At 42.0% G+C, this 25,833-nt stretch overlaps 4 protein-coding genes across 5 annotated transcripts in view; 2 read left to right on the plus strand and 2 right to left on the minus strand.

Annotated features, from left to right (window-relative positions):
- The window catches only part of LOC148385313 (CD209 antigen-like protein C), a 198,751-nt gene that overhangs the window by 91,611 nt on the left and 81,307 nt on the right, over nt 1–25,833 (plus strand). The gene's annotated exons all lie outside the window — the stretch shown is intronic.
- ift43 (intraflagellar transport 43 homolog (Chlamydomonas)) lies at nt 860–11,452 on the minus strand. The gene is made up of 9 exons (XM_088401292.1): nt 11,286–11,452; nt 10,644–10,742; nt 7,784–7,854; nt 6,103–6,138; nt 5,488–5,534; nt 2,618–2,690; nt 1,950–2,025; nt 1,310–1,372; nt 860–1,111 (listed from the first exon to the last, which is right to left on the minus strand). Exons 1-9 carry the CDS (start codon nt 11,328–11,330, stop codon nt 1,013–1,015), a joined length of 609 nt encoding a protein of 202 aa, XP_088257418.1. The 5' UTR covers nt 11,331–11,452; the 3' UTR covers nt 860–1,012.
- tgfb3 (transforming growth factor, beta 3) lies at nt 12,339–23,054 on the plus strand. Its single transcript, XM_088401278.1, has 7 exons — nt 12,339–13,019; nt 17,209–17,372; nt 18,976–19,105; nt 19,242–19,349; nt 20,189–20,345; nt 21,324–21,477; nt 21,819–23,054. The coding sequence occupies exons 1-7, from the start codon at nt 12,674–12,676 to the stop codon at nt 21,975–21,977; spliced, it is 1,218 nt and encodes a 405-aa protein (XP_088257404.1). The 5' UTR covers nt 12,339–12,673; the 3' UTR covers nt 21,978–23,054.
- The window catches only part of ttll5 (tubulin tyrosine ligase-like family, member 5), a 35,198-nt gene continuing 32,506 nt past the window's right edge, over nt 23,142–25,833 (minus strand). For both annotated transcript variants that reach the window (XM_088401261.1, XM_088401260.1), the window contains exon 31: nt 23,142–24,297. In XM_088401261.1, the coding sequence (XP_088257387.1) occupies nt 24,251–24,297 (47 nt within the window). In that variant the 3' untranslated portion in view covers nt 23,142–24,250. The remainder of the gene's footprint in view (nt 24,298–25,833) is intronic.

Below are 25,833 nucleotides of genomic sequence, written 5' to 3' on the forward strand. Positions count from 1 at the left end.
TACTCGCTGCTTTTGAGCTCCAAGTATTCCACAGCGCATAAATATTCAGAGCACAAATATCGCGGTGATAGCTTTATCCTGAGTAGTTAAGATTTGATGAAGCAGATTCAGGCCTAACAAGTGGGCAAAAAAAAAATCTGTTTAGCTGGGCAGTGATTGAGCTGTTAGATGCATAGACTGCGTGTCCTTGAGGTCTTTTGCGGTGTATTTTCAAATGTCAGGAGAGCGCTCCGTGTCACAGAAATAAACCTAATCACAATCTGTAAATGTTACAACTGTTTCCCTAATAGACGTGCACCCACGTTGGAGGCCTGCATTGAAATTCACACGCATGAACCAACACCAGACTAAACTGAATGCTGATAGACACGGCCGGCAGTACACAACGTGTTTCATCAATTACACAGAATTCCGCACGAACGTGTCGTGGTAAACGATGTCCTTGAACCTCTGCTGTCCTCATTATGTCCTTTTTTTTTTCACTTAAAAGAGCAGTTTGAACAAGAGCCATCTTCCATCTATTCCTGTTTGTCCAATATAAAGGTATAATGTATGCTAATCCACCTGGTGTCAATAAGAAGTGTGTTCAATGCATTTGAGATAATAGTAAAGAAGGAGTTGCTACTATCGAAGAGCTGCAAGATAAAGTCAATGGTGCAGTCAATAACAATAAGGTTGTAGGTCTTAATGAGGAATGTTAATTTGAACACAATCAACTGGATTTCAGCTTAGCTGATTATCAACCTTGGACTTGTATGAGGGTGATGATAATGACGTCTGTACAGAAGACAGGCCCTCAAACGAACTCTTAGTGGAACTCCAAAAACTGTGCTCAAGTTAGTGACAAAAAAGCCAGCAGTGGTCACTCTGTTGTGAATTTATGTAGAAAATGCAAGATAAACTGTACAATATGCACAATTTAGGAAATACAGCAAAGATTCAGTATCAAAATGGAATTAATGAAATGAACATGATTCACTTGTCAGTTCCCGGCGTCCGGACTTTGTGCATGTTATGAAGCCTGCTCGTCACTCTCCCCTTGATCCCATTCCATGAGCAGCTCCGAAGACACCTCTGTAAACAGATGATCCCAGTCCCAGAGCACATCTTCCTGCAGAGCCGCCAAAGCAGAATTGGGGGCAGACGGAGGTGTGCCGAGAAAGAGAGAATGAGGAGAATGAGGGGGAGATGAGGCTGTTAATGTACACATCATAAATCTTGATTAGCTGGGAGGGGAGGCAGGGTGGACAAGAGCTGGACGCTTCTTTAGTAGGAGCTCAAAGACGATATTTACTAAAAATCCACTCACCTCCTTCACCTCCTGCTCCGGTGATAAAACCTTTGTGAGGAGCTTCAAGTCGATCTCTCCATCCTGAAGAAACAGTCCAGTAAAAGGTGCATGCCAAACATGCATTGTATATCTATAAATATATGTACTATATGTAATATAGGTATATAAGTAGTATATGACCTATATGTACTAAATGTAGAAGTATAAGTATATGACCAATATGACCTATATGTACATGTATAAATATATATATATAATATACAAGTATAAGTATTAGTATATATATATATATATATATATATATATATATATATATATATATGTATAAGTATAAGTATTCGTATAAGCATAAGCCTAAGTATAAGTATAAATATAAGTACATGTATAAGTATCTATGTGTAAGTATATGTACTATATGAACTATATGTTTACTTATAAGTATAAATATATGTATATGTACTTTATATACTATAAGTATATTTATCTATATATCTATCTATACATGCAAGTACTATAAGTATAGGTATAAGTGTATGTATATAAGAATATGTATATGCATGTATTTGTATATGTACATGTATATGTGTGTACATTTGTATAGATGTATGTATCTGCATGTGTTTCTATGTATATAGAGACACTGAAGTTGCTGACTTACGAGAGTCTGGAATGCAGAGTAATATTTCAGATCATTGTCCAGGTCTCTGTAGGTCATTACCCGGTTGACTTGAACACTAATTACAGGACATAAAAAAGAGAAAATTTGGCTGAGAATTCTATTCAATCAACTTTACGCAAAACAAGAGTTAGAAGAACAGGAGAGAAATTTTGAGGTGTAATAACGTCAAGCACACAACAAGAGAAAGCAGGAGACGGTTGCCAAGTGGCAAACGGCTCAAAGTGAAACCCAGCTGCTTATCTGCGGGTCGGAATTAAGTGAGGGGGCTCTGAAAGTGGCCGGGGCCTCGCAGCGCATGCCAGTCCTACTTATTGCACATTACACGCTACATTGCCCCTGCAATGAGTTCAATGTGGATATTATCTCGCACAGAGAGCGAGCCCCGGCCTAATAACCTCCACCGCTGTCATAGCCTCGCTACATATTCGACACGTCGGCGTGCATCTCGCCGCCCTGTAAATCAAAGGACTCGTTTGGTCAGGACCCGGGTACCACAGTTGCATAAATCACACCCGATAGTTATCCCTCCATGGCAGCCAGATCAAGTGACACGCTTCGCGCGGAGGGCAGGTGATCATCTCATTGTTCGGAATAAGGCGTTTGACATGTGACCTGTATGCGGACGACGGGGCGCGAACCCGGCCTACCTCGGTGGAGCTGCAACTTGCATGTTGAGATCTTCTTCCTGCACTTCATCCAAATCTGGAATGACTGGAATATCTAGAGACAACACAGAAGAATATTCAAATGAATACAAATAAATGTATTTGTGTGTGCCAGCGTGGCACTTTGTCCCCCTCCCTCTCTGCCGCTCAGACGAGCATGCCTGTCACAATAGCCATGCGGCCATGAATATTCAGCAGTTGACGCGGCAGCTCTTCCCGCTGTGAGAGGGGCTCTGGCCAGGGGCTCCCCAGTAAGCGCCCCCCGCTACCTTAGCATTTGGGCCCTGTCAGCGCTGCCCACCCCTAGGACCCTCGGTGGCCAGTGGGCCGACCTCTGTGTCCACTCTGCCACTCCGACTGGGGCGGGCTCCAGCCACGTGCAAGAGTGTTTGCTGGCGAGCCCATCTGTGTGGGGTCGGATGTCACCGCGAGGCCTGGCAGGGGCTGCGGCGCGGAGAGCCGCCAGCCCGCTGCTCAAACAGTGGGAACCCGCTTTAATTGGCAAAACGCAACAGGAGTGAGGATGGCTCCACTCCCAAGAAGGACAAGGCAAACTTTCACAGGCATTGCGCTTAGATGTTTGTTGGAGCAGGAAAAAATATGAGAGGGAAATGAGCTGCTGTTGAAATGCCTCAGCTTGTATTACCAAAAGGTTAATTTGTTCATTGTTGTCAGAACATACAGTGGAATACCGTGCGTCCATTCAAGCCAACTTTACTTTACGTCAAATTACTTTCTTTCATGACCTAAAATCACCCATACATGTAAAATCATAATTGCATGCTTCCTTTTTTTCCACCAGTGTACAACCAAATGAAAAAAAAATGCATGTTTGAGAGACTGCCTGAGTAAAAAAAAAAAAAAACATAGATATAAAAAGGGTTCAATTTAAGCTTACGACAATGCAAATATAATGTCCGCGCTTTCCATTAACTCTGCAGCAACAGAGAAACAGAGAAATGTTGACTTGGACTACGCAAAGAGGGCTGTCAGTAATCTCCGGCCGCGGTACGGCAGCCTGAGGGCAAAGTCAATCGATGAGCTAAACGGCAGAAGGAGATGGAAATGTGCATCCTCTGACGTGAGGAAGTATCTCGGCGTGTACGTCACAGCAGATTTAGAACAACTCCTGAAAGTAAACTGGAGTAAGATGGATCACGAGGCCTCCGTTGCGTTTTAGTATTCGAGGATGTGGTGATGAAGAAAAAAAAAAGTCAATGGTTTCAATTGTGGTTTAAATCTCATTTCATCCGTGAATAATTCTAGAGACAAGTTTCCCTGTCAACTTATTACTTTTTTGTCATTTTGAGAATACTTCCCCCTTTTTTTTTTAATTAAACCCAATTAAAAATGCCAAGCTCGTTTATCCGCTGACAAGATTCATCTGTGTTTCTGATATCCAAATAAATGCAGGCGCGGGTATTTCATATTCATGAGGCCCCAGTGACACTTTGTCCTCTCATTTACAAAGCACAGCGTTCAGCAGAATCCGTCCCCCCTGGACCCCCAATCAAATTTAATGGTCTTAGTGCAATGACATCAAAAAGCCTCGCCATCCGGCACCTTACAAATAACATCCCGGCTTGTCTTTTTGTCCACACCCACTCCGACACCACTTGAGCCTGTTGTCTATGCAAAGTGTGATCTACGTTGGAAACAGACATTTGGAAATGAGCTGCACGTTCGGTCTCGAGTGGAGGTCAAGCAGGACGGGAGCCCGGGCAAGCTCCATCATGAGGAGCGCTTTCATCTCCAGCGCCCGCCACGCCCACCACCTCGCCTGGACCTCGACAGGCATCACATCAGGGCCTGAGCAGATCCTTTTTACATGATCACCTTCTTGGCTGAGGCATGTAAATATCAAGAGGGGATCATTTACGGTGGTCAGCGACTTTGACGTCGCACCACATCACTCAGGCCTCTTATAACAATCATCTGAGCGTAAAATTCATTTTGAAAAGTGTTATGGGATAATAATATTCAACATCAGTGAGACATGATGATTGTGTTTGCAGTAGCGCGACTATTTGAAGTGAGCGTCAGGGAGCTTGTGGGGGGTGGCGGAAGGGGCGATGGGAGCTATGACCTGGGCTTCCCTCTTTCTCCCAGCTAGTAGCCAGTGGACACAAGGGATAAGCGTCATGGACATAATCAAGATGGTAGGGGCTATCTCACAACCCCTCGGCACTGTAATTTCCAATGCCCCTGCCTCTGGCTCTCTTCTTTCTGCAGGTCTAAGGGCATGAGAAGTGAAACGCTTCAGTTTGAAAACTGAATCTTTCTCTGGAACTGGTGGTTGGAGACACCAGTGCTCTGAATGCTGCTCTGCTACTTAACTCATATTCAACAAATGAAATATTAATCAGAATGCCGTAAACTATTACAGTAAAAAAATATATTTAGGTTTGACTTTTTTTTTTTCAGCTCAGCCCAGACATTGTTTTGTTGTGCACAGAATTGGACCCTCAGGTGAGTCTGTCAAAGCAAAAGTGTTCCTCCGAGATCTGTTCATGTGCGTGTGCGTGCAGTGATTAACTGTGTCGCTCTTGGGATTGTGTGTGCACCCACTAAATTACCTCAAGACAATTTGGTGGCAAATAGGGATCTAATTTTTCTTAATGAACATGTTCATGTTTATCAAAAAGGTGAGTGTTGATTTAGAAGGCGTCAGTGGTCAGAGTCAGCGCTCTACATTCAACATAGCATCCAAGGAGAAATGTCGCCCGCTACAATCTTGACGGCCTGCTTATCTGCACTATTGCTCAGAATAAATGTGCCGGGGAGGCACCAGAGGGTTCCTATCTGCCCGTGAGGAGAGACACAAGAGTGGGGGACTGTAAAGGGGCACTTACCTCCATCATCATCTAATCCTTGGGGAGTTTGCGGTCTCAGCCGGCGGCTGTGAAAAGAGAGAGCGTGAGACTATTATTGAATTCTTTGTAAATGCAGCCTAAATAGTGAGCAAAAAAAAAACGTTTTTAATATTATTTTACGACTAAGACAGAAGCAGTGAGTCATACTTTATTTTAGACTGCTAACTGGGCCAATCTACCTTAAAGCCCTTTTAATAGAAAGCACCAGCTGCCACCATGTCTCCAAAATAGATGCCTGCATGCATCCTCTACCTGCTCGCCACATGACCGTGTCTATTCTAGTCACAGCTTCACTGTTATTCCAAGAATAACAGCAGAGCTTGGCTCCTCGCAGTAATAAAAGTGATGACAACTCAGTCATGCTGTGTTTTTTTTTTCAATCATGTTAAGTGATTGTTCTAGGAAGGTAAGGATTACGTGCAACCAAGGACAATCTCAATGAGCGCCAATTTTCAGTTTACTTAGGGGGGTGGAAACATTTACATTTCGAGACCTATATTTATCCAAACGCAAAACTATAACTGTCATTGAATTCAATCGGCAGCTACAAAAGTACTTTGAAGGATGGATGGTAATGTGGCTGAGTCAGCTTACTCTTCCAGGTCGTCTGCAGCGGCTCTTCTTGAAGATCTGTGCACATGCGGAAAGTACAACAAATTGTAAGGCACTGCTCATTTAACTAGTGCAATTTCCTCATGTAAAATACCAGTCTTCACATGTATCTTATGATAGTAATCTGGCTCTCAGCGTGGGCCGTCTTATTGCACACAGAGCAAAAACTAAAAAGTGTTTTAATAACAACTATTATTTTCAACACAAGTTGTCGGTTTTAAGACACATTTTTATGGGGTTTAATATATCTTCATTAATAAGGATAAGAAAGTCTTCTCAGGGCAGGTAAATTCTATTTCATTCTGTAAAATGTTTTTGTTTCCTTGGTTACATAGTGCCCCCTATTGGTTGCGTCCGGCACAGTCTTTCCACTGATGTTTGAAGAATTCCAGGTTGCCAACAATTTCAATCCATGTAAAACTTTTTGATTTATTGATATGTTAATCTTATGTTGGAAGCCAATTAAGTACAAGTCTGACTAACAGATTCACCGTAACCTAAATAGAACACACACGAATTGACTTTTAAAGAATCTATTAAAAGCATCCAGCAGCCTTTAGGAATTTATCATTTGCTACTATTTACCAGCTCTTGAAATTAATCAGTGTGTCTTCTGACATTGCAAAGTCAACAGTGAGGAAGCAGGTGTCCAACCAAGCAGGGCAGTGAGGAGCAGAGAGCCTCGTGTACCTGCCTGCCCTTGGACTGTGTCCTGTCTGGGCGGGGGCGGTTCAGCTTCCACACTTAAGACACATTACTAGCTCCTTGATTAAGACTCATGTAAGGCAAAGCGATAGATAGACATGGTAAAACTGTCTGGAAAAAAGTTGTTAGGGATAAAATATATTGTGACAACCCGGTTTCAAAGGTTCATCAATAAACTGACAGATCATTTAGTGTCAATTAGAAGTGATAGATCGACAAATCCTGGGATTTCTGCGCTGGGATTAGTGGGAGGAGGGCGGCGGTGATTGAGCATGAGGGGTGACATTGTAGGGAAAAGTCCTTGCCGGCTCCAGGGGGGGCCATTACTTACTTTGTTTCACGGAGGATCAATGCACGTGCAAAACCCTTTTACACCTCCTGTGTTTCAATGGCTTTGAAGCTGGGAATCAAGTTGGGGTTGAAAAAAAAAAAAAATCAGAGAAGCGACACGCTTCTGGTAAAAGGGCGAAGGGGTCACGGACTTTGCTGGTCGGCCTGGTTTTACTGACGGCGCAGTAAACGACGGATAACCTCAAATTTGCTGTGTTATTGCTTCTCAAGAAAACTACAACTCACATGGTAGGAACCCCACCAACATGACACATTAACATAGAGCTTCTGTCCTAAATATTTAATGACTGTCTCCATGTTGTGTTGTGCTCCCCATGTACAGCAGCTCACATGGGGTGATAAAGTGGCGAGAACCTCGGTGATGGAGGAACCGGCTGGCTAACAGTGCCCTCCTGTGGCTGATGTATTGACCATGTCAATTAGCACCTTGCTAGCAGATGAAGACAAATGGACGAAGGCCCGCTCACATAGGCTCACGCTAACCTTGTTGATTCACAGCTCCAGGCCCAAATATGCACTGATAAATAAACTTGTTCCACAGAATCAGAGTCCATTAATAACATGCACAGCTCGCTGCCTTCAGAGAAGCCAATGGAGAAAGACGTACTTGCCAAGACCGGATCCGGAGACTTCTTCTGCCCAGCCGCCTTGCCTCCTGGGTGGTTTGGGAGGGGGTCCCTAGAGGGCGAAAATTAAACATTAAAAACTCACATTTTATTTCATTCATAAATATCTCATGTATTCATAGAATACTTTTAAAAAAGCTTAAAAAGATTCAATAAAAATTGATTCATACAGGTCATAGGTCGCATTAAAGGCAGAAAAAAATATGAAATGCTTTATTTACTCTCATAATTGCAAAATAAATGGAATTGGCGGACGACAAATTTTTCTGAATGACCTGCATGTTCAGACTAAGACCAGCAAAGTTTTCCCAGCAATACCAGTAGAGGGAGAGCTTGTCTGCAACACAGAATCCAGATGTCCACAAGTGAAACAGAACAGACCTCAAAGCTTAATTGAAATGTTGTTCTGAGGATGCGATAAGCACGACTGCACTCGAATAGTTAAGCTGCATTCATTTAGTTTCCAATAGCCTCATGTCTAAGACGGCAACATATGGAGCACAGAGTGTGGGAACAGCCAAGCACCCTATGTAAGTCTGACCTTAAAATAGATTAACAGGGAAAAAAATGACCTTCTCCCTATCGTTCTTTGATTCTGAAAATAGTAATGCAAGTATGCATCTTGATCCTGAGAGTGGGACCCTGAGAACTGCCCTTGAATGAATGCATTCCTCCCAGCTCACGAGCGGGGGCACGAGACAAATGAATGTGGAAAATAAAAAAAAAATAAAAAAAAGAAGGCCACAACATTTCTCATTACCAAATTGAGTCTGCAGAGGACAAAGCGCTCATGAAGAATTTGTTTCATTTATGATGAAATAGGAATTCTTTTTTCATGGTTGGCCCTCTTTACCCGAGCTATTTTTAAATCTGGACGTCATTGTTGGGTGCAGGATGAGGGAGGGAGCCATACCAACGGATATGATCAATTATAGGGAGACTTGGGACTCAACAAGCTCATGTAGTTCTAGACAGATACTGACTGTTTTTTTAATCAAAATCTAGTGCGATTGTAAAACAAATATTTTAAGAAATGTTGATAAACATTTACAAAATGATCTCATCCTGATTTGTGTGTTTTTTTTTTTTTAATCCTCTTGTAGAAAGAGCAAATGACAATGACATTATTCAAAACTTGTTTAGGGTTTGGTATATTTTGTTGTTTTCAAATTAGTAAAATGGAAAAAAAACAATAACTCCTGTGTAGTCATTTTCTTAGAGGATGCCATGCTTATCAGTAGACACATTGCTTTAAATAAACAAATAAATAAACAAATAAATAAATAAATACATAAATAAATACATAAATAAATACACAAATAGCATAATACACATTTTCTAATGAATTCTTCGAATGCCCATTAAGGTAAACTATCACCAGATTTGTTTGATTTTGTTTGACTTGTAGGTCATATTTTTCCAGAAAACATTGTCTGGACTCCAAATTATTTGCCTTTTGAAGTGTTCTGCATTCCCAACCATTACGTACCTTGAATGGACTGGCTTTCACTCAAAACAAAAATATGTGAATGCCGTCAGCCACATGTTACTGTGCCTCCAATTGCTCATGACCAAATATGTTAGGGCTGTTTTAGAAATTAGCTAAGCCCTCGTGGTTTCTAAATTAGGATTCGGTGATGGTCTCCAGGGCAAGGAACTTGTCGTGTCCAAACCGTATGAGCCCAAAAGGCAGTGGCGTCTTTGTTTAAAAGGATGCCAGGAATGTGACCAATCAGTTGGGTATTTCAGGCGGAAGAGGCCAGGCTTGATAAACGATGACTGTAAATAAACCCACGGCAGGCTGGAAAAATGTATTGCGTTTACTGAGCGGGTCAGAGGGGGCGCGAGAATATCGGTCCCCACGTTGAGGAAGTTGGCCTAATTTGGGAAGATTAGCCTAAAGCGACAGCATTGCTGGGATATTTCTGCTTAGGGAGTGCTGGCTGCATGACAATTTACCAATGCAAGCGAAGTGACTGAGTCCAAAAATGCCAGCGATGAAGTGATAGGAATTGCTCTCTTCTAACTGTCGGTGCTGCTGTGACTTGTCTTGCATTTTTTTCGTCCTATATTTAGACGCATACTTTTGTATCATTAAATAAAATACTAATGTCCTGAGCTGAGACATCCCTGGTAAAATTGTTATAAATTCTGAATAGTCTACGAGTTGATCATTAATGTGTTGCTTTTAAAATCTGTTTTGTTTTGTTTTTATTCACACAAAATTCTACAGTCCACTAGAATTTAAGTTTGAGACTAAAGATGGTAAGTGGAAATAATATGTGATTTTTTGTTGTGAAGTCTGCAGATAATCTGTATCTTTTTTTTAAGTTTTTCATTTTCCCCCAATATAGTGTAAGACTTGAAAATATTTCTGGTTCTATGTCCCGCATGAGAAGATAAACACAAAGATAAACACAAAAAGGGCAATTATTAGCAAAGGGTTTTGGAGCATTTGCTAGAAATACAGCAAATAAAACATTTTAAGCATACAAAAAGGAAATAAACCACTATCAGATCTTTATACCATTTACGTCAAGATGGTGTTCAAGTTGCATTCTGCAATTCTACAAAAGCAAATTAATCTAATTAATAAAAATATATCAACCAAAGCAGGTGAAGTGTGATTAAGACTAACCTTGACTGGCACAGTGATATAAAGATGATTGTGGAGTGTTTGCTACAGAAGCAGTACAAAACCACAACATTGTTCATGCAACCTACCTCATCATCATCCTGGATTATTGCATATAATTGAGAGATAATACATTGTGTGGTTACTGCAATAATTACTTCCTGTATAAAATGCAAATAATCTTCATGTATAATGAGATCACATACTTCTCCAGCAGAAGCAGACAGGGAGGACTTCCTGGAGTTGCGGGCATCTCCAAGTGATTGGTCTGCTGCGAGGCGAGCTCTTCGGCCAGATTTTACAGTCTGTAAGTGACAGCAGAAAACTCAAATTAGTATTGGAAAAAGATGAGGCTAAAAAAAAAAAATCCATCAAATAAGACAACCAATTAATGGCTGAGATAATAGAGCTTCTTTTTGTTTTTTGCATGTGTAAATCTGGAATTAGAAGTAATTACTGTATTTGTAAATTCCATTTATGCAGATTCTCCATTTTCTATACAGTTTCACATTTAAAACTTGCAAATCTTCCAACAGCAAGCAAAACAACTTGCAAGTCTCCTGATGCAGATTTCAGTGTTAGCATAGTTATCTTAGCTTTCGTGTCTTTGGTATAAACGCACTCTTCCGGTTGCTGTTTATCATACTAGACAAACAATGTTGCCTCTTGATTATCAAGGGCTGCACCAAATGATGATCGATCTTACTAACATGCAATTTATGACATGCATTTTACCTCAAGCTCTGTCTAACGTGGCTAATAGCATTAGCTAAATCGCAACAGTACTTCGATGTCACAGACGAAAGAAGCCTTCTAAGTTACTTTCCCAACGCTACAGTAACACTCACGTTTTTAACTGACCCACTTTCACCCAGTTGCACGCCATCGTCCATATCGATCTTGTTTTGGTTGAGTTTAAGCCTCCATCGTCTGCGCTCGGATATCAACAAGCGTCACAGCCGGGTAACAGTCACCATGGTAACGCACGGAGGGAGACGCGCTGAAGGAATATATATTTGTTGAATGAAATAAAGTGAAAACAGAAAGTGAAAACATTTAGTGTTTCTGACTACCCACTATTAACTTTGTTAGTTATTACGACATCAGTTACAAAAAGAAAACAAGAATAAGAATAAATAACTGTGTCAATATCTACTTTTTTACACTAGATGTCGCTGTTGTAAGTCTTTTGAGTATGCACAAGCTTTTATCAGCATTTAATTGGAGTGTCATACCAAAACCACTTGACAAATGTGCTTTATTTTTTTCACAAAATTTTTTTCTTCTGCTTTTATGTGTAATATTATTTCTTTAGTTGCAAATGGGGGGTGGTACGATGCACAAAGAGGTGGATTAAAAATCTGGTAAATTATTCCATGCAATTGCCATCGGCAATCGCAGTGCTCAGTTCTTGAGTCATATGAAGGGCTTCCAGTTTCATACAAATTTCCTAAGTATAAAACGTGTTGGCTACTTTTAACTCAACAGTATGTTATTAATAATAACAACCACTTATGTGAGGACTTTGAACCTGTTAATGATTTCTCAAAAACAAATAATGATTTAGTACAATAAGAAACAGATATGCAACATTTGACATAAGCAAAACAGCTGTATAAATAACAATAATAATCACATTACTAGAAATATCTACTATAATTTCTAATGACACTTTTAAAATATGATGTGGGGACTACATTAGTGCCCACAGGCACCAAATTGGTGACCGCTGGATTAAATCAATCTCAAATTGTTTGATTTAAAATGACAGCTTTGAATTAGGGACCGAGACGGACCTGTATGGTCCCAGCTGGGTCTACAAGCCGCCCCTCCCTCAGAGACGTCACACTCGGAGAGTATAAAACTTGTAGAGCGCAGCAGTCGGTGCACTGAGTGGAAGAATAAGTCTGCATGCAGCATTGCCTACTCACCCAAGTGGAAGGATAGAGCGCCGTGCAATGGAGAGAGTCACCCGCGGTGCACAGTGTGCGATGCCCTAAGGGGAATGAAGAGTTGGACCACTAGATTTAATGAAGGCTTGAGATTCTTTTGCACCATGGCAAGGATTTGCACACGCGCAAAGGCGCACTTTGCTAAGATGTCATAGCGCTCAAGATCATGGAACTTCTCCAGGAACCGAACTCACTCACAACGTGAATGAAAAGAGGAAGGGAATTTGCACTCAGCGCGGTTGTTTCGATCTTTTACCTGGGCGGCTGTGAGCAGAGTGTGAACTATGAATCTGGCCAAAGCGCTTCTGTTGCTCCTGCTCTCCTGTTGCGTGACAATGGTGCTGTCGCTCTCCACTTGCACCACCGTGGACATTGACCATATCAAGAAGAAGAGAGTGGAAGCGGTACGGGGACAGATCCTCAGTAAACTCCGATTGACCAGTCCGCCCCAGACGACGGGTCCGAGCCAGGTGCCGTTCCAGGTGCTGGCCCTCTACAACAGCACCAGGGAACTCATTGAGGAGCTGGGAAGAGACCGGCAGCAGAGCTGTGGGCAGGATAACACGGAGACCGAGTACTACGCGAAAGAGATTTACAAGTTCAACATGATCAATGGACCGCCAGAAAACAGTAAGTTTACTTTCAATGCGTTGCCAACCATCCATCATTGCCTCTCCAAGACGTCAGCAAAGTGAGCAAACTCCAAGTCACGTGATATCTTTCTCATCCACTGTACCAAACCATTCTAAATAAGACTAAACACACACTTAAATTCAAAATGATTGTGAATTAAAGTGAATGAGTTGAATAAATGCACCTGCCCAATCTTTTCTGATCCATTTACATATTTGAATAGAAAAATATGGTCACAAAAGTTGATAAAGTTAATTGCCATTTTGCAAATGAGTGTTTTGTTGTTCAAAAACACATTTTAGGGTAGAGATGTCTTTTTGGGGTCAAGTTAGTATAATGGGGTAATTTGCGAAAACAAACGGTTTGGCAATCATTAGTCTAGTAGTTAGCATATTTGACTCACATTTGCAAAGTCTTGTGTTCCAATCTCCTCTCCAGCCCATTTAGGTGGAATGCCTTGGGTCAATAATGACTGAGAAACACCCGTCTATCATGTATGTGTCCTCCAACCAACAGGTGACCACTAAAGGGTCAACCATGCCTTACATCCAAAGTCACCTGGGATAAGCTCCAATTGATCTGCTACACAAATCAGGACAAGCACTATAAAAAAATAAAATAATGGATGACTGAATGGATGTAGTATTTCTAGGAAACGTGGCAAAAGATTTAGGATGTTTGGAGCTACTCAAAAATTGAGGATAGCCCTTAATCCAGCCATCCATAAATTTTCTGTATTATTCAGGCAAGAGGCAGGGTACCAATGGCCCCTTGTAGGGTTACCTACCTAAGGGTAAATGTTTATTCCTGTATCAAAAAAATATGTCACGTGCATGAAGCCTATCACTAAGACCTGCAATAAATTAATGCACATAAAAATCTCAGCTACCTCAATAACACTCTCCAGTCATTTGTCATTTCAAGCCAGAAGGTATTCATTCATTCAGCAAATAAAAATGTGGCCAGCAAATGAATAATTGTGGACTCAAGTCCATCTTTTCAAATGCTGTCATTTGTTTGAGCACAGATTTTACGCGCGTGCAAAGGGGAGACCAAAGTAAACAGTCTAATTGGAATGAGCGCCATTCCTCATACATACCTCACACCAAAGCCATGGGAACTCCAGCCTAATTCTGACACATTCCTAAAAAAAAAAAAAAGGGTGGGGGGGGGTGACAGGGGGGTTCTCAGGCAGTTAGCTTCTACTATCCTATGCCAACTCCAATACCTCATTTCCATTTTCAGACTGCCAGTTTCCTAATATTTTTCATCCTCCTTTATAACTTTCTCACTCCTGTTAACCCATTCATCTTGTAGCATTTAGCGGCTGAAGCTATCCCGGTGTTTTTATCCAATTCCCATCCACACTGGTATTTCCTGTGTAAAACGTGCTCCATTTATTGTTCCCGACAGTAGGGAACAAAAGTCAACCCCCAGATGGATTTTTTTTTTTTTTTTTAAAGGTGAAGGGTGCTTTCGACCAATTCAGTGCAGATGAACAAGTGTTTACGCTGGGCTGTGACGTTGAGTAGAACCCACCAACCATTTGAGTCTTAAATCCAATTCGGGTCCCACCAAGTCATCCTGACATTCCAAACTTGTAGCTCAGAGGTTTCTACACTGGTCAGAGGTACAAGCACAGCTCCCAAAACAAACACATGAGGTCTATAAGAAGCAGGACCGCTCATGGCCGCTTCTGGACGTGATAATCCAAGACATGACCAGCGACATAAAAGCCCAAACTGCGCCAACGGACATTAAACTGCAATTTTCTCCTTTTTTCCATGATATAATTTTCAAGAAAGCCGGACATGTTTGGGCACGTTAGAACATAACGTCTGTCATCTTGATAATTCAGTTCGTTTTCATTCCCGCTGGATATAATGACTTTTACATTCGCTCTCTTTTGGAAGGTGGGACTATGTGGGAATATAGTCAAGTTCTTCACGCCCTTTTAAAAAGTTAAACAGAACCTTTTCTCTCATTCTTCAGGCAGCTTTTTCCTCTAGACACGACTACCGATGTCAAATATTTGCTATTTATAAGTAAAAGCTTTAAAAGTAATATGCAGATGCATCCAGGTTGGCTTCCACACCGTTTTGCCGTTCAAGTATTTTTTAAAAACTTTGACCTGGGTGTGTTGGGTCAGCAAAAGTGGCTTATTTGGATCTTTTCACAGCGCCTTAATGCGAGTGCATCTGATTTTTTACAACTGGAGGTTGTGTAACAGAGTGGATAATCACATCTGCACTGTCTTTTATGAGGTCAAGGCACTTCAGCAGCTGGCGCGCACCTGCAGCCTCGTGCTTCCTCTTTCCTTTGTTTACCCTTGCAAAGCTCTGGAGAGAATGACATCACAGACAATCCTCCAGGCGACAGGGGAAAAGAGAGGAGATTCCCAAGTTCTTTCCTTCATTCCTTTTGCTTTATCTGATGTCAGACGGAAGGAAGGAAGGATCAGCACAAGTTTGACCCTAAGACGGCCTTCATCGCTCATTAAGTAAAACACATAAAAAATCAAAACGGTTGTTGAGCGAACCTGAGGCATCTGCTTTCATTGAATTTACTTGGCCCTTCAATCTTGGAGGGTCCACTGTTAAAATAGTTGATGTGTGATAGTTACTTCACATAGCTTGCTTCAAAAGATTGTGTCAGCATGTGACTCATTCAAATATTGGGTCATAAAATTAGTAAATATGCTCCATTTTAATTATGTAAGCTATCCCCTCCGTTTGCCAACATGGAACAAATTACCTTTCAGACCTTTGGCAAAAATAAGCCATAATGTGAAATCCACCTAAAACTGTTGCAATGGGAAAAATGAGGTCATCTAAAAGGAAACCAAAGACTTGATTAGAATTTCAAATCTGCTTTTCAAAAAAAAAAAAGGGGGGGCTTTCCGCCTCCAGTGGGGGTTCGAGTGGGACAACTGAGGTGGGGAGGGGTGGAGGCAATGAGTGAGTAGCTACTGAGGTTTCCTCCTTGTAGATTGCGTGGAAACACTGGGCAGATATACGGCCTGGGATGAATGCAGAAAAGGTCAACTATAAATAGGATAACGTTTGTGGAAATATCAGATAATGGCTGGGAGGGCGCTGAAGTAGGATTATGGGTCAAATGAAGTAATTGGAGATGTTTGCATGATGACATAAGATACACAGCTGCTTTTATGAGTTTCCATTGTATGAAAACAGCTCGAGGTGGGAATCAGCTGAGGGTGCGATAGCCTCGCTACGCTAAAGCCTCTAATAGAGTTGAAGCTGAGGGTAATAAATTAGCCAGAGCTTGGCAGTAAATGACTGTTTCCACTTGGCTCGTAAAATGTTTGCTATGTGCTTGTTTAGCTGCACACTGCATGTGCCTGGCTCGTTAAAATAATAAACTATACGTTAATATAATGAAAAGAAGGGCGAGCCTTGGGTGCAACAGGAAGCTCTTCAGGTGCAAGCACAATGCGGCCATTTATATCCTGCTAAATGTCGCCGTGCTACTTTATCAAATGTGCACGCGTCAGCATTGTGTCGAGCTAGTTATATTCGACTCGGGTTGTTGTCCTGCTTCAGCAACTAGGACCTCATATCTCTGAATGCCTTTTAGGAATATTTGAATTACTGTTTGAGCACCTATTGGGTTCCAAAATTGATGTGGGGGCATGTTAATCCAGTTTTCATTTCATTCTATGGACCTAAAATATATAATAAGTGAGGAAAACTAGATTGGTGAAAGTAGTAAAACTTGTGATGGAGATTAAAATTGGGATTAGAAAATTAAAATATTTCAAAAATGTTGATTCGCTAGAGAAAAAAGATGTGACATTTTTTAGATCAGCATCAAAAATATGTGATAAAGTACATTCACACAAGAAGGTAAAAAAAAAAAAAAAAGGGGATCAATACCTGAGTGGCGGAAGTGGACAACCCACACGATGCACAGCACTTTCTGGAAGGAAGCCTTGCTGCAAAGCTACATCTGAGAAAGTCTCTGAAAAAAATGATATAAATCATCACAAGATAAACATGTTCATCCCTGTAAGAATATCTGTGGAAAATAGCTTTTAATAATAATATAGCCAATGAGGTAAGAAGGGAATTTATGTTTCACTGAATTCTGCCAAGAGCAACATTTATCCTTGGGAGTCCCACATAAAAAGCTACCGTTGAGTCATGCTTTTCCATTTTACCTGCAGATGACCTACCCTACTGCCCAAAGGGAATCACCTCGAAGGTGTTCCGCTTCAACGTCTCTACAATGGAGAAGAACTCCACCAACTTGTTCCGGGCCGAGTTTCGGGCCCTGCGGATCCCCAACGCCAGCGCCAAGAAAAACGAGCAGCGGATCGAGCTCTACCAGGTGTGTCAACTTGCTCTCTCTCTCTCCCTTTGCCACGAGAGCCAACAGTACGAGCTGGCGAGGAGGCGGTGAAAACATTTATATTAAGTCGTCCAAGTCCCCCCAGAGTCTTCTCATCTCGAGTACTGATCTTTATTCCATGTGCATGTAGACCAAATTAGAGCACATTTGAGAGCCTGCACGTCCATCTTTTGGCAGGATGAAATTACTAATCTTGCTTTTTTTTTTTCTTTCAATTGAATATTGCAATCTGTCATTGTTCGATTGACTGAGGACTACCGTATTTTCCGGACTATAAGGCGCACCGGACTATAAGGCGCACCTTCAGTAAAAGGACCATTTTAAAACTTTGTCCTTATATAGTAAGGCGCACCGGACTATAAGGCGCACCATTAATGCATCATGTCAGATTTTTAATCCAAATCAAATCATTCTCCATTTTATCTTTTTTATTTCAATTTCAGACACAACAAATTACTTTATAATCACAAAATAATGATCCATAGTCTTTTTGATTCATGATTAAATAGTCTACAGTGGGCCACTTATGATTGATTTCATGACACAATGCTTCGGGCCAGTTTAAATTTAGGAATTTGGTCCATATATGCGCACCGGACTATAAGGCGCACTGTCGGCTTTTGAGAAAATTTTAGGTTTTTAGGTGAGCCTTATAGTCCGGAAAATACAGTCATTATTTTCAGCATTGAAGATATACAGTGTGAACTTTTGATTTGGCAGTCTTAAATTTACATATATGCTGATATATTTTTTTTAATTTGGGGTTTGAACTTGATTTTTTTTTTTTTCTTAAATGGTCTCACTTTTGAATTATGTGGGTGGGAACGTATCCCCCTCATGATAAACAAGGGTGCATTGTACAAAAGGAGGCATGTTTGTCAAGCATCAAAGATTTTCCTCATTAATCTCCCATGAGAGACTTGGAATAATGATCGGGTTCCTACATTTCCTGCCGGGGAGACAAGTGGGGAGACTGCATCCCGCCTCTAAGGCAGCCGCTGGCCAGCTCTGAATGCAGACTGTCAGAGCGGCAGATTGTTTCCAGGGGCCCGCGAGGAGATAGTGACAGGGTCACCCACCGGGGGAGTAAATAGAGCTTGTCACTCGTTCGCCCACGCACTCTTCACGCCAGAGCTGGTTGGCAGAAGCCCGATACTGGCAGGACCGTTGTTCCCACAGGAAGCGAGATTAGATTCTGACATTGTTCAGGAGCCTAGTTATGCCTAGTGCCTCATGCTAATAACCTCCAAGGTGAAACACAATCCGTTACAGGATGCTGCTCGACCTCTTGATGTGTTCGGATTGCAAAAACAAATTTTGGATTGAGGTCTTTGCAGGTGGCAAAACCAAATCCTTCATTTGTCAATTTGGAGATAGCTACCAGGTTCACATTGGCAAGAGGGTAACACGCTGGCATTAACTTGCAAAATAGGGATATCAATGTAGCCAGTCACTTTTTCCATGAAAAGTAGACATTTGGCCCAAGGCATCCTGAAGAGTCTGGCTCAGACAGACACTTCTGCTTTCTGTGAGTGAATTTTGCCTTTATGCAGCTGGGTCACATTTTCATCCTGTCTTGCAGATCCTCCAGAAAGACGACCCCAAAGCCAAGCAGCGTTACATCGGGGGCAAGAACGTTCTGACCAAGGGGATGCGCGAATGGGTCTCTTTTGATGTTACGGAGACAGTGAGGGAGTGGCTCATGTACAGACGTGAGTTTCGGGGCACACCAATTCTCTCATGCAACAGGATCTATTTAATTAAGTGTGTTGTAAACATGACAGTAAATCATAAATCACTTCATATTGGTGTTATGTGGCAACTTGTGTTTTGCTCCTTGCCCCTCAGAAACTAATCTTGGCCTGGAGATCAGCGTGCACTGTCCATGTCACACCTTCAAACCCAACGGGGACATTATTGAGAACGCCAACGAGGTGCTCGAGGTCAAGTTTAAAGGTAAATACCCCCCAAAAATCAAATTTGCCTCCCAGGGAGATTTTCTACAATTGACAAAGAAAATACACTCGGTTTATATTTGCTTTAAGATCAAGATAACAAAACAAATGGCTTGATTTGTCGAAACATCCATTGTTTGTTGACCTACACTGCGCTAGTGACGAGTACGATGATTTGTTATTATACGAAATGTGACCATTGCTTGGTAGTTTTTGTGCGATTGGAACAAAAAGGGCCTCTGTGGTGAGCCTCGGTTGTTGTCACATATTATAAATTGGATCCATATGTTGCCTTTAAAGAGGGCAGTGGATTGAAAACCATAAACGAAAATCAAATCTTGTTTCACTCCTCTGACATTCCCTCATCGACGAATGAATGATTGAATACTCATCATTACACTGTCTTTGATGAAGATATCGTCTCCCGCTCCGCCAAAGAAGGCAAGCCGAGAGCATGGGAATGACATCGATCTGGTATCTCACTTAGTTCGAGGGGCCCCCGGGCCCCGGGTCCTGGGAACGCTCCGGAACGGGCTTGGCCACAAGGAATGTGCTGCCATGGCGCTCAGACGTTTGGCCCTAATTAAAGCGGGGCCAACATATCCACCAGCAGCATCTCTCTTGAGATATGTGCTGCTTTAGCCATCAGGCCGAGAGCGGACGAGCAGACAGTGGGAAGAAGGAAGTCGAAGAGCGACTGCTATTGAAGAGGGATGAAAAGTAAAGCCCGGTCTGGACATAACCTGCCCGTAAAAGCCAACGGTTGATTATGAATATCATTAGTTGTGGCTGGCGTACGTTTTTTTTCTTTTTGTGTGATCGCCTCGCTTCCTCCCGCAGGTACGGAGCCAGATTTTGACGACCTGAGCCGCACTAAGAAACAAAGGGAGCAGCTGTACCCCCATCTCATCCTCATGATGCTGCCCCCACATAGGCTGGATGCGCACTCATCATCCCGCAGGCGCAAGAGGGCACTTGACACCAATTACTGCTTCAAGTAAGCCACGTTTGCCCACGTTTGATATTTGAGGGGCGAATTGGGAGATTTGAACCTTTAGAGCAGTGGGTCTTAAACTAGGGGTCACAGGGCTTTCAAAAATGATGCTCCTCTAAGGCATTCAGGGCCAAAATTTTTGTCAAGCAATGGCCTGTATTTTTTTGTTGTTGTCATTAACCTGTGACTTAATTTTCTAAACATAAAAAACAATGGAAAAAAATGGTATTGTTCAAAAACTGCCTTTCAAAACATACCAGTATAGAAGTTCAAAATGCCTTTCACATCAGTCGACTATACTCAATACTCAAATAAAATATATCAATTACATAAAATATGACCCCAAAATTTCAATTACATTTTGGCACAGGTCTCTTCTGGAATGTCTAATATGTTCCGTGTGGGAACTCCGTATGTTACAGAGAAGTACAGAATATAAATGTCACACCCCAAGTATGAACGATTCACACATTCTGGTCAAAATTACGTTTGTTTTTCCCCCAAAATGGCAGACACGATGCAACAACGATTAAGTCGAAGCATGCACTAGAGCACAAAACACACGATGACATCATTTTAAGCCATTATTCACATCGCTGTCTCCTGTATATGATAAGCGGCATGTGTGTTATCGCGATCAAATTCTACGAGCTGCGAGCCAACATGCGGGATGGCAGGCAGGAAGGAAGACCTCGCGTGTTAATCAACGAGACGTGATGACATGATACAAGTCGGGATCTGTCCCTGCAGCTACTAGAAAATGCTCGCCACTCTCACATGCCAAGCATCTCCTCGCCTGCCATATCCTCTTTCGGGCTGACAGACACCTGGGCTCACTGGGAAGGGAAAATAAGGGCACACCTAAGAGTGGAATTTGGGAACTTCTCTCATCTGTGGCAGCAAGGCCACAGGGAGGAAATAGTTGTGCTACATGACCGTGTTGTTAAGAGCGCTAATCTCCTCTTCCCTCCTTGTGTGCAGCAATTACGAGGAGAACTGCTGTGTGCGACCACTTTATATTAATTTCCGCCAGGACTTGGGCTGGAGGTGGATTCATCAGCCCGAGGGTTACTACGCCAATTTCTGCTCTGGTCCTTGTCCTTACTTACGCAGCGCTGACACCACACATAGCACGGTGAGTCATAAAACGGCACAAACTGGAGGATTTATCAGGGGCCATTTCAGGTTTTAAAAAAATCTCACAAGTCTTTCTGATGACCTATATTTACAACACAAATATATGTTACATAAAACAAATTCTCAACAGTGTGTGGATTAATTTTTTTTTGTCATTACGTAATTTCGATTTAAATTTTGCATTGATCAGCATCTCTGGTGATCTTGTATGATGTATTTTTTTTATGTCACATTATTATCCAAACTAATCCAGAAAAGGTACATGGCACAGATGTGTTCTATTATATTGCCTATTTGCATACAATATTCTTATCTCTGGCCTGTTCTCTCCACTTAAAGCTGCTGAGCCTCTACAACACCCTGAACCCGGAGGCGTCGGCCTCACCCTGCTGTGTACCCCAGGACCTGGAGCCCCTCACCATCCTCTACTACGTGGGCCGCTCACCTAAAGTGGAGCAGCTTTCCAACATGGTGGTCAAGTCATGCAAGTGCAGCTAAGAGGCGTCAGGGACCTCAGAGACACCTTCCTGCACTACTCAGGAGCGGTCCAGAGGGATTTGGGAACGCCTCCGTTGCCCCACTACTTCAGTCTTGTCCTAGCTCCATTTCACTATTGAAAGGCCTGCAGACATTGGTAGCATCTGGCCCAGTTTGACTGACGTGGGTGCACTCTCAAACCCAACAGACCTCTTGATGACCATCACCTTTTTTTTTTTTTTTTTTTAAAACCAACTTTCTTATGTTTTTACTTCATATTCCAGCATTTTTGAACAGCTCGTACCTCAGCGTATTCTCATCCTGTTTTTATCTAAAGAGGAATGGAACAAAAATTGTCTTGGAATGACCACTGCATTCTTAAGGACAAGAGAGGATGGAAAAAAAAAAAAAAAAAAACTGCCTGAGAAGAGAGACTGAACTCAGCATGACAGGACACATAGGACACGTTTGGATGTCCGAGCTGGAAAGCGATGCTGTGCTACACTGTGTATTTAGGATTAAATGCCGTTAAATAAAAAATGATTTTAGGAAAAAATGTTAAAAATGCTGGAAACCAATCTAGTTAAAGTCATATTTCAACGGTGATGTTATTACCTCTGCATTGCAACGGGATGGTGATTCTAGGGATTATTTCAAATGGAAGTGAAGCCCTTCTTTTATATGAGAGCCAGTCATACTTAATCGACTGCAGGGGGGAGGGGTGGGGGGGGGGGGGGTGATGTGACCAATTCATCAATTATTAGTATTGGAATGGCAGAATCTTTGCCTGTATGCTCTGAATTCAATCTTTAATATCAGTGTTGTATGGTGGAGGTCTGCATGGATGTCAACAATAACTTGCATCATATTTTTTCTGAAGTCATGATTGACTCAACAGCATTTGCTTCGAGGCAAACAATCAATCAAATTCCTAACGACTTATTAATATGCCGCTCCCTAATGATGACATTGATGTCACTAAGTGAACGATTTTCAAAAGATCCCTAACTGTAAATTATGTTGTGCTTACTATTGGAAACACCCTTTTTTCTTTGATGATTAAAATGACAGTTGGGTTGAGCTGTTTAGTATTAGGAATGTTGTGTTGTTTTTATTGTTGACTAATTATCCAGCACATTAATTTAAAGGGTATGATAAAATGTAGCGAGGCGACTGCTACAAAGAGCTCGTCAGATTCCACTTTATTTACATTAAGTGTACATTTTGATATGATCGGCATGTATTTTACTTTCTCCCTTTGCTACTAACAGATTCCCAAAAGAACAACGAACATATCCATGCACGATTGTTGTAAACAGTCAGAAATTGAACAGATTGTCTAAAAACTGTGGTAGCACAGTAGAACATACACATTCAATTCAGTTTCTTGCAATAAAGCATACCTTTACCGTAAAAAAACAAACACGTTTCACGTGACAACAATGCAATGAAAAGTACCGAGATAATCCGACTATTACGATCTGTGCAAACTAAACGCAACAACATATGAGAATGACGTGCGGAATTCAAGTTTATAATTTAAAGTGGTCACAAACGTTCATTACGCAGAATGAATCTACAGTTTTATCAACAAGACACCCTGAGTTACTTTTCTATGCACCCATTAGGATGCTGAGCTACCTGTGCACAATTAACTTTTATGCTGGAACAATGGCCCAATACTTAGAAAGTTATAACAGCAATCATTTACTGAAAATATCAAACAAGGTCCATCCATAAAAACATCCACTTGTCAGTTTCAGAAACAGTAGCTATAATTAACCTCATCCATTTGGCCAGAAAGGATTTGGTAACTGTTTGTTTTCATCCTGGACTGGGAAGTCAGTATCTACTGCCAGGAACTTGTCTGCATGCTTACCATTCACGGGATGTCTCCAGTTGATGGTGGTGGCAGGCAGGGGTGGCTTCATGTGAATAGCTTGCATACTAAATGCCAGCCAAGCATCTGTTGAAAGCTATCTGCCTGTGAAATCTTTCCGAGGCATCGGTAGCACGGAGGGAATGAAGGGAGGGAAACTGTTGGCGAAGAGAGTGAACGCAGGCTGGAAAAGGCCATCTGATATTAGGCTGCACGACCAAATCCCAACCTGCGTCAAAGCTGGGAATTCCGTGCCTGGCACGCGATATGCCACGTCTGCGGCAGCACGACGGACAGTCATAAGACCCCGGCACTTTTTGCTGTTGTTCTTTCCCAGAATACTCCAGTGTGGTTACATGCAGAGACACCTGTCAGGCCAGCATAGTGGCAGGATGCGCCTCTGGTCACCTTGGTGTCATCTGGGTTCCTGGGCCTGCAGAATTTTGCGGTACACCGAAAGTCCTGCATGGGAAAGAAACAGAAATTCAAATGTACAAGAGAGGCTGCAACAAATTTAATAACCGTCTTTTAATGATATCAGCATTTCTTCTTCCTCTGGTTGATAAAGAAAACAGAAGTTACAAATAATCAGCACCTCCGGTAAATATGATGTGTGGGGGATTACATAAGAGCAAGCCACCTGAGGTGATGCTGAGATAGTGCTTGGAAGCGGTGTCATGACATCATTCCTTTGATGAGCTCACCTTTTTGCTTCTGGTTAAACAGTCAACTGGTTTGGGTTATGATTATTGGAGGGGGCTGACAAATACCTCACTACAATGAAAAACATTAAGTGAGTGACTTGCTTTTGGCGACGTGGGGTTTGCTGGTAGCTATTTTACTGATTTAGTTTTTTAGAATGGTGTCAAATGAGGGTTAGAGGACACCCAAAATGCTTGGGGCCCCCAGAAAGTGTTCACATTACCTTCTCCAGATTGATGCCCATGATCTTACAGACCGTGAAGCAGTAATGTAGTAAAAATATTGAAATGTTAGACATTGCCTGTGGACAGGGGGCAGTCAGAAATTTGAGGCTCTGTCAAATACATCATTTGGGGCCCAGCCATTTTAGTATCTATATTTTTTTATTTTTTGGTAGGGTGAGGGGGTAATTGGCAAGTAAAATAAATAAATTAAATTAAATCGGGGGACAATTAAAGTAATATGATGCCCATGCAGAAAAAGAAAACCATAGTCACAATGTAGTTTCAGCCAACACACAAATTAAATGTGCAAACATTTACAAGAAGCTGCTGTAGGCCACAACTCACATCCAGACGCTCACAGGCAGTCGAGGCCATGCCCATGAAGGCACAACTCCAGCAAAGCCAGATCATTACTGCATTGTGATTCTTCGGATTTTTCACCACAATGCTATTTTTTCCTGATTAAATAAATGTAACAAAAATAGTAGTGTGCTAAATTGATTCAGTAGCTTGGTCACGGAACAAATTTAACTGTCAAGGTTCCACAGTGCTACTTTCTAAGGCGGCTGTCAGTCATGGGCCCTTAGAATCACATTTTTCAACTTTATTGCAACGCTGCCTGTGGAGTTAAGAGAGCTTTCACAATGATGCTGCACTCCAGAGCCTAGCAAGGGAGGGGGGGAAACGACTCTTTTGGATGTGCTCGCTGCTCGGCGCCTCATCCTACCTATCATCTGACGTCCAGTAAAAAAAGGCATTCTGAGTACAGTTTGAGCTGCCGTGTGCATTTGTGCTCCCAAACAGTATTCCCTTTCATTCCCTCTCTGCGCAGTCTGTTTATTTTGGTGCTCGTCTACGCCGCGAGGCCTGACTGAGATGGAAAACTGACTTCCAGGCCGATGACATGACAGCTGGAAGCAGCTTCCTGTAGCTCAGCGAAAGAGATAAAGGAAAAGCATTCGCCTTTCCGTCTCATTCCAGGCACCTCCTTTAATCACACTTTGACAAGTTGCGCTGATCGTGTCAATGTACATGCTGATGAGACGGATTCGATTGCCAGCCAGTGTCCCAA

Source organism: Syngnathus floridae, chromosome 16, assembly GCF_059516105.1.
Source record: "Syngnathus floridae isolate MCC-2025c chromosome 16, RoL_Sflo_1.0, whole genome shotgun sequence".
Classification (NCBI taxonomy): domain Eukaryota; kingdom Metazoa; phylum Chordata; class Actinopteri; order Syngnathiformes; family Syngnathidae; genus Syngnathus; species Syngnathus floridae.

What these genes read in the sequence shown, in the direction of transcription:
- ift43 (XM_088401292.1), bottom strand. Translation starts at nt 11,330, where the DNA reads ATGGACGATGGCGTGCAACTGGGTGAAAGTGGGTCAGTTAAAAAC. An exon ending in TGTCTGCTTCTGCTGGAGAA is followed by an intron (nt 7,855 to 10,643) that starts GTATGTGATCTC and finishes TTCGCCCTCTAG; the next exon opens with GGACCCCCTCCCAAACCACC. An exon ending in TCCGGATCCGGTCTTGGCAA is followed by an intron (nt 6,139 to 7,783) that starts GTACGTCTTTCT and finishes GCATGTGCACAG; the next exon opens with ATCTTCAAGAAGAGCCGCTG.
- tgfb3 (XM_088401278.1), top strand. Translation starts at nt 12,674, where the DNA reads ATGAATCTGGCCAAAGCGCTTCTGTTGCTCCTGCTCTCCTGTTGCGTG. An exon ending in GCTCGAGGTCAAGTTTAAAG is followed by an intron (nt 19,350 to 20,188) that starts GTAAATACCCCC and finishes TTCCTCCCGCAG; the next exon opens with GTACGGAGCCAGATTTTGAC. An exon ending in GACACCAATTACTGCTTCAA is followed by an intron (nt 20,346 to 21,323) that starts GTAAGCCACGTT and finishes CCTTGTGTGCAG; the next exon opens with CAATTACGAGGAGAACTGCT.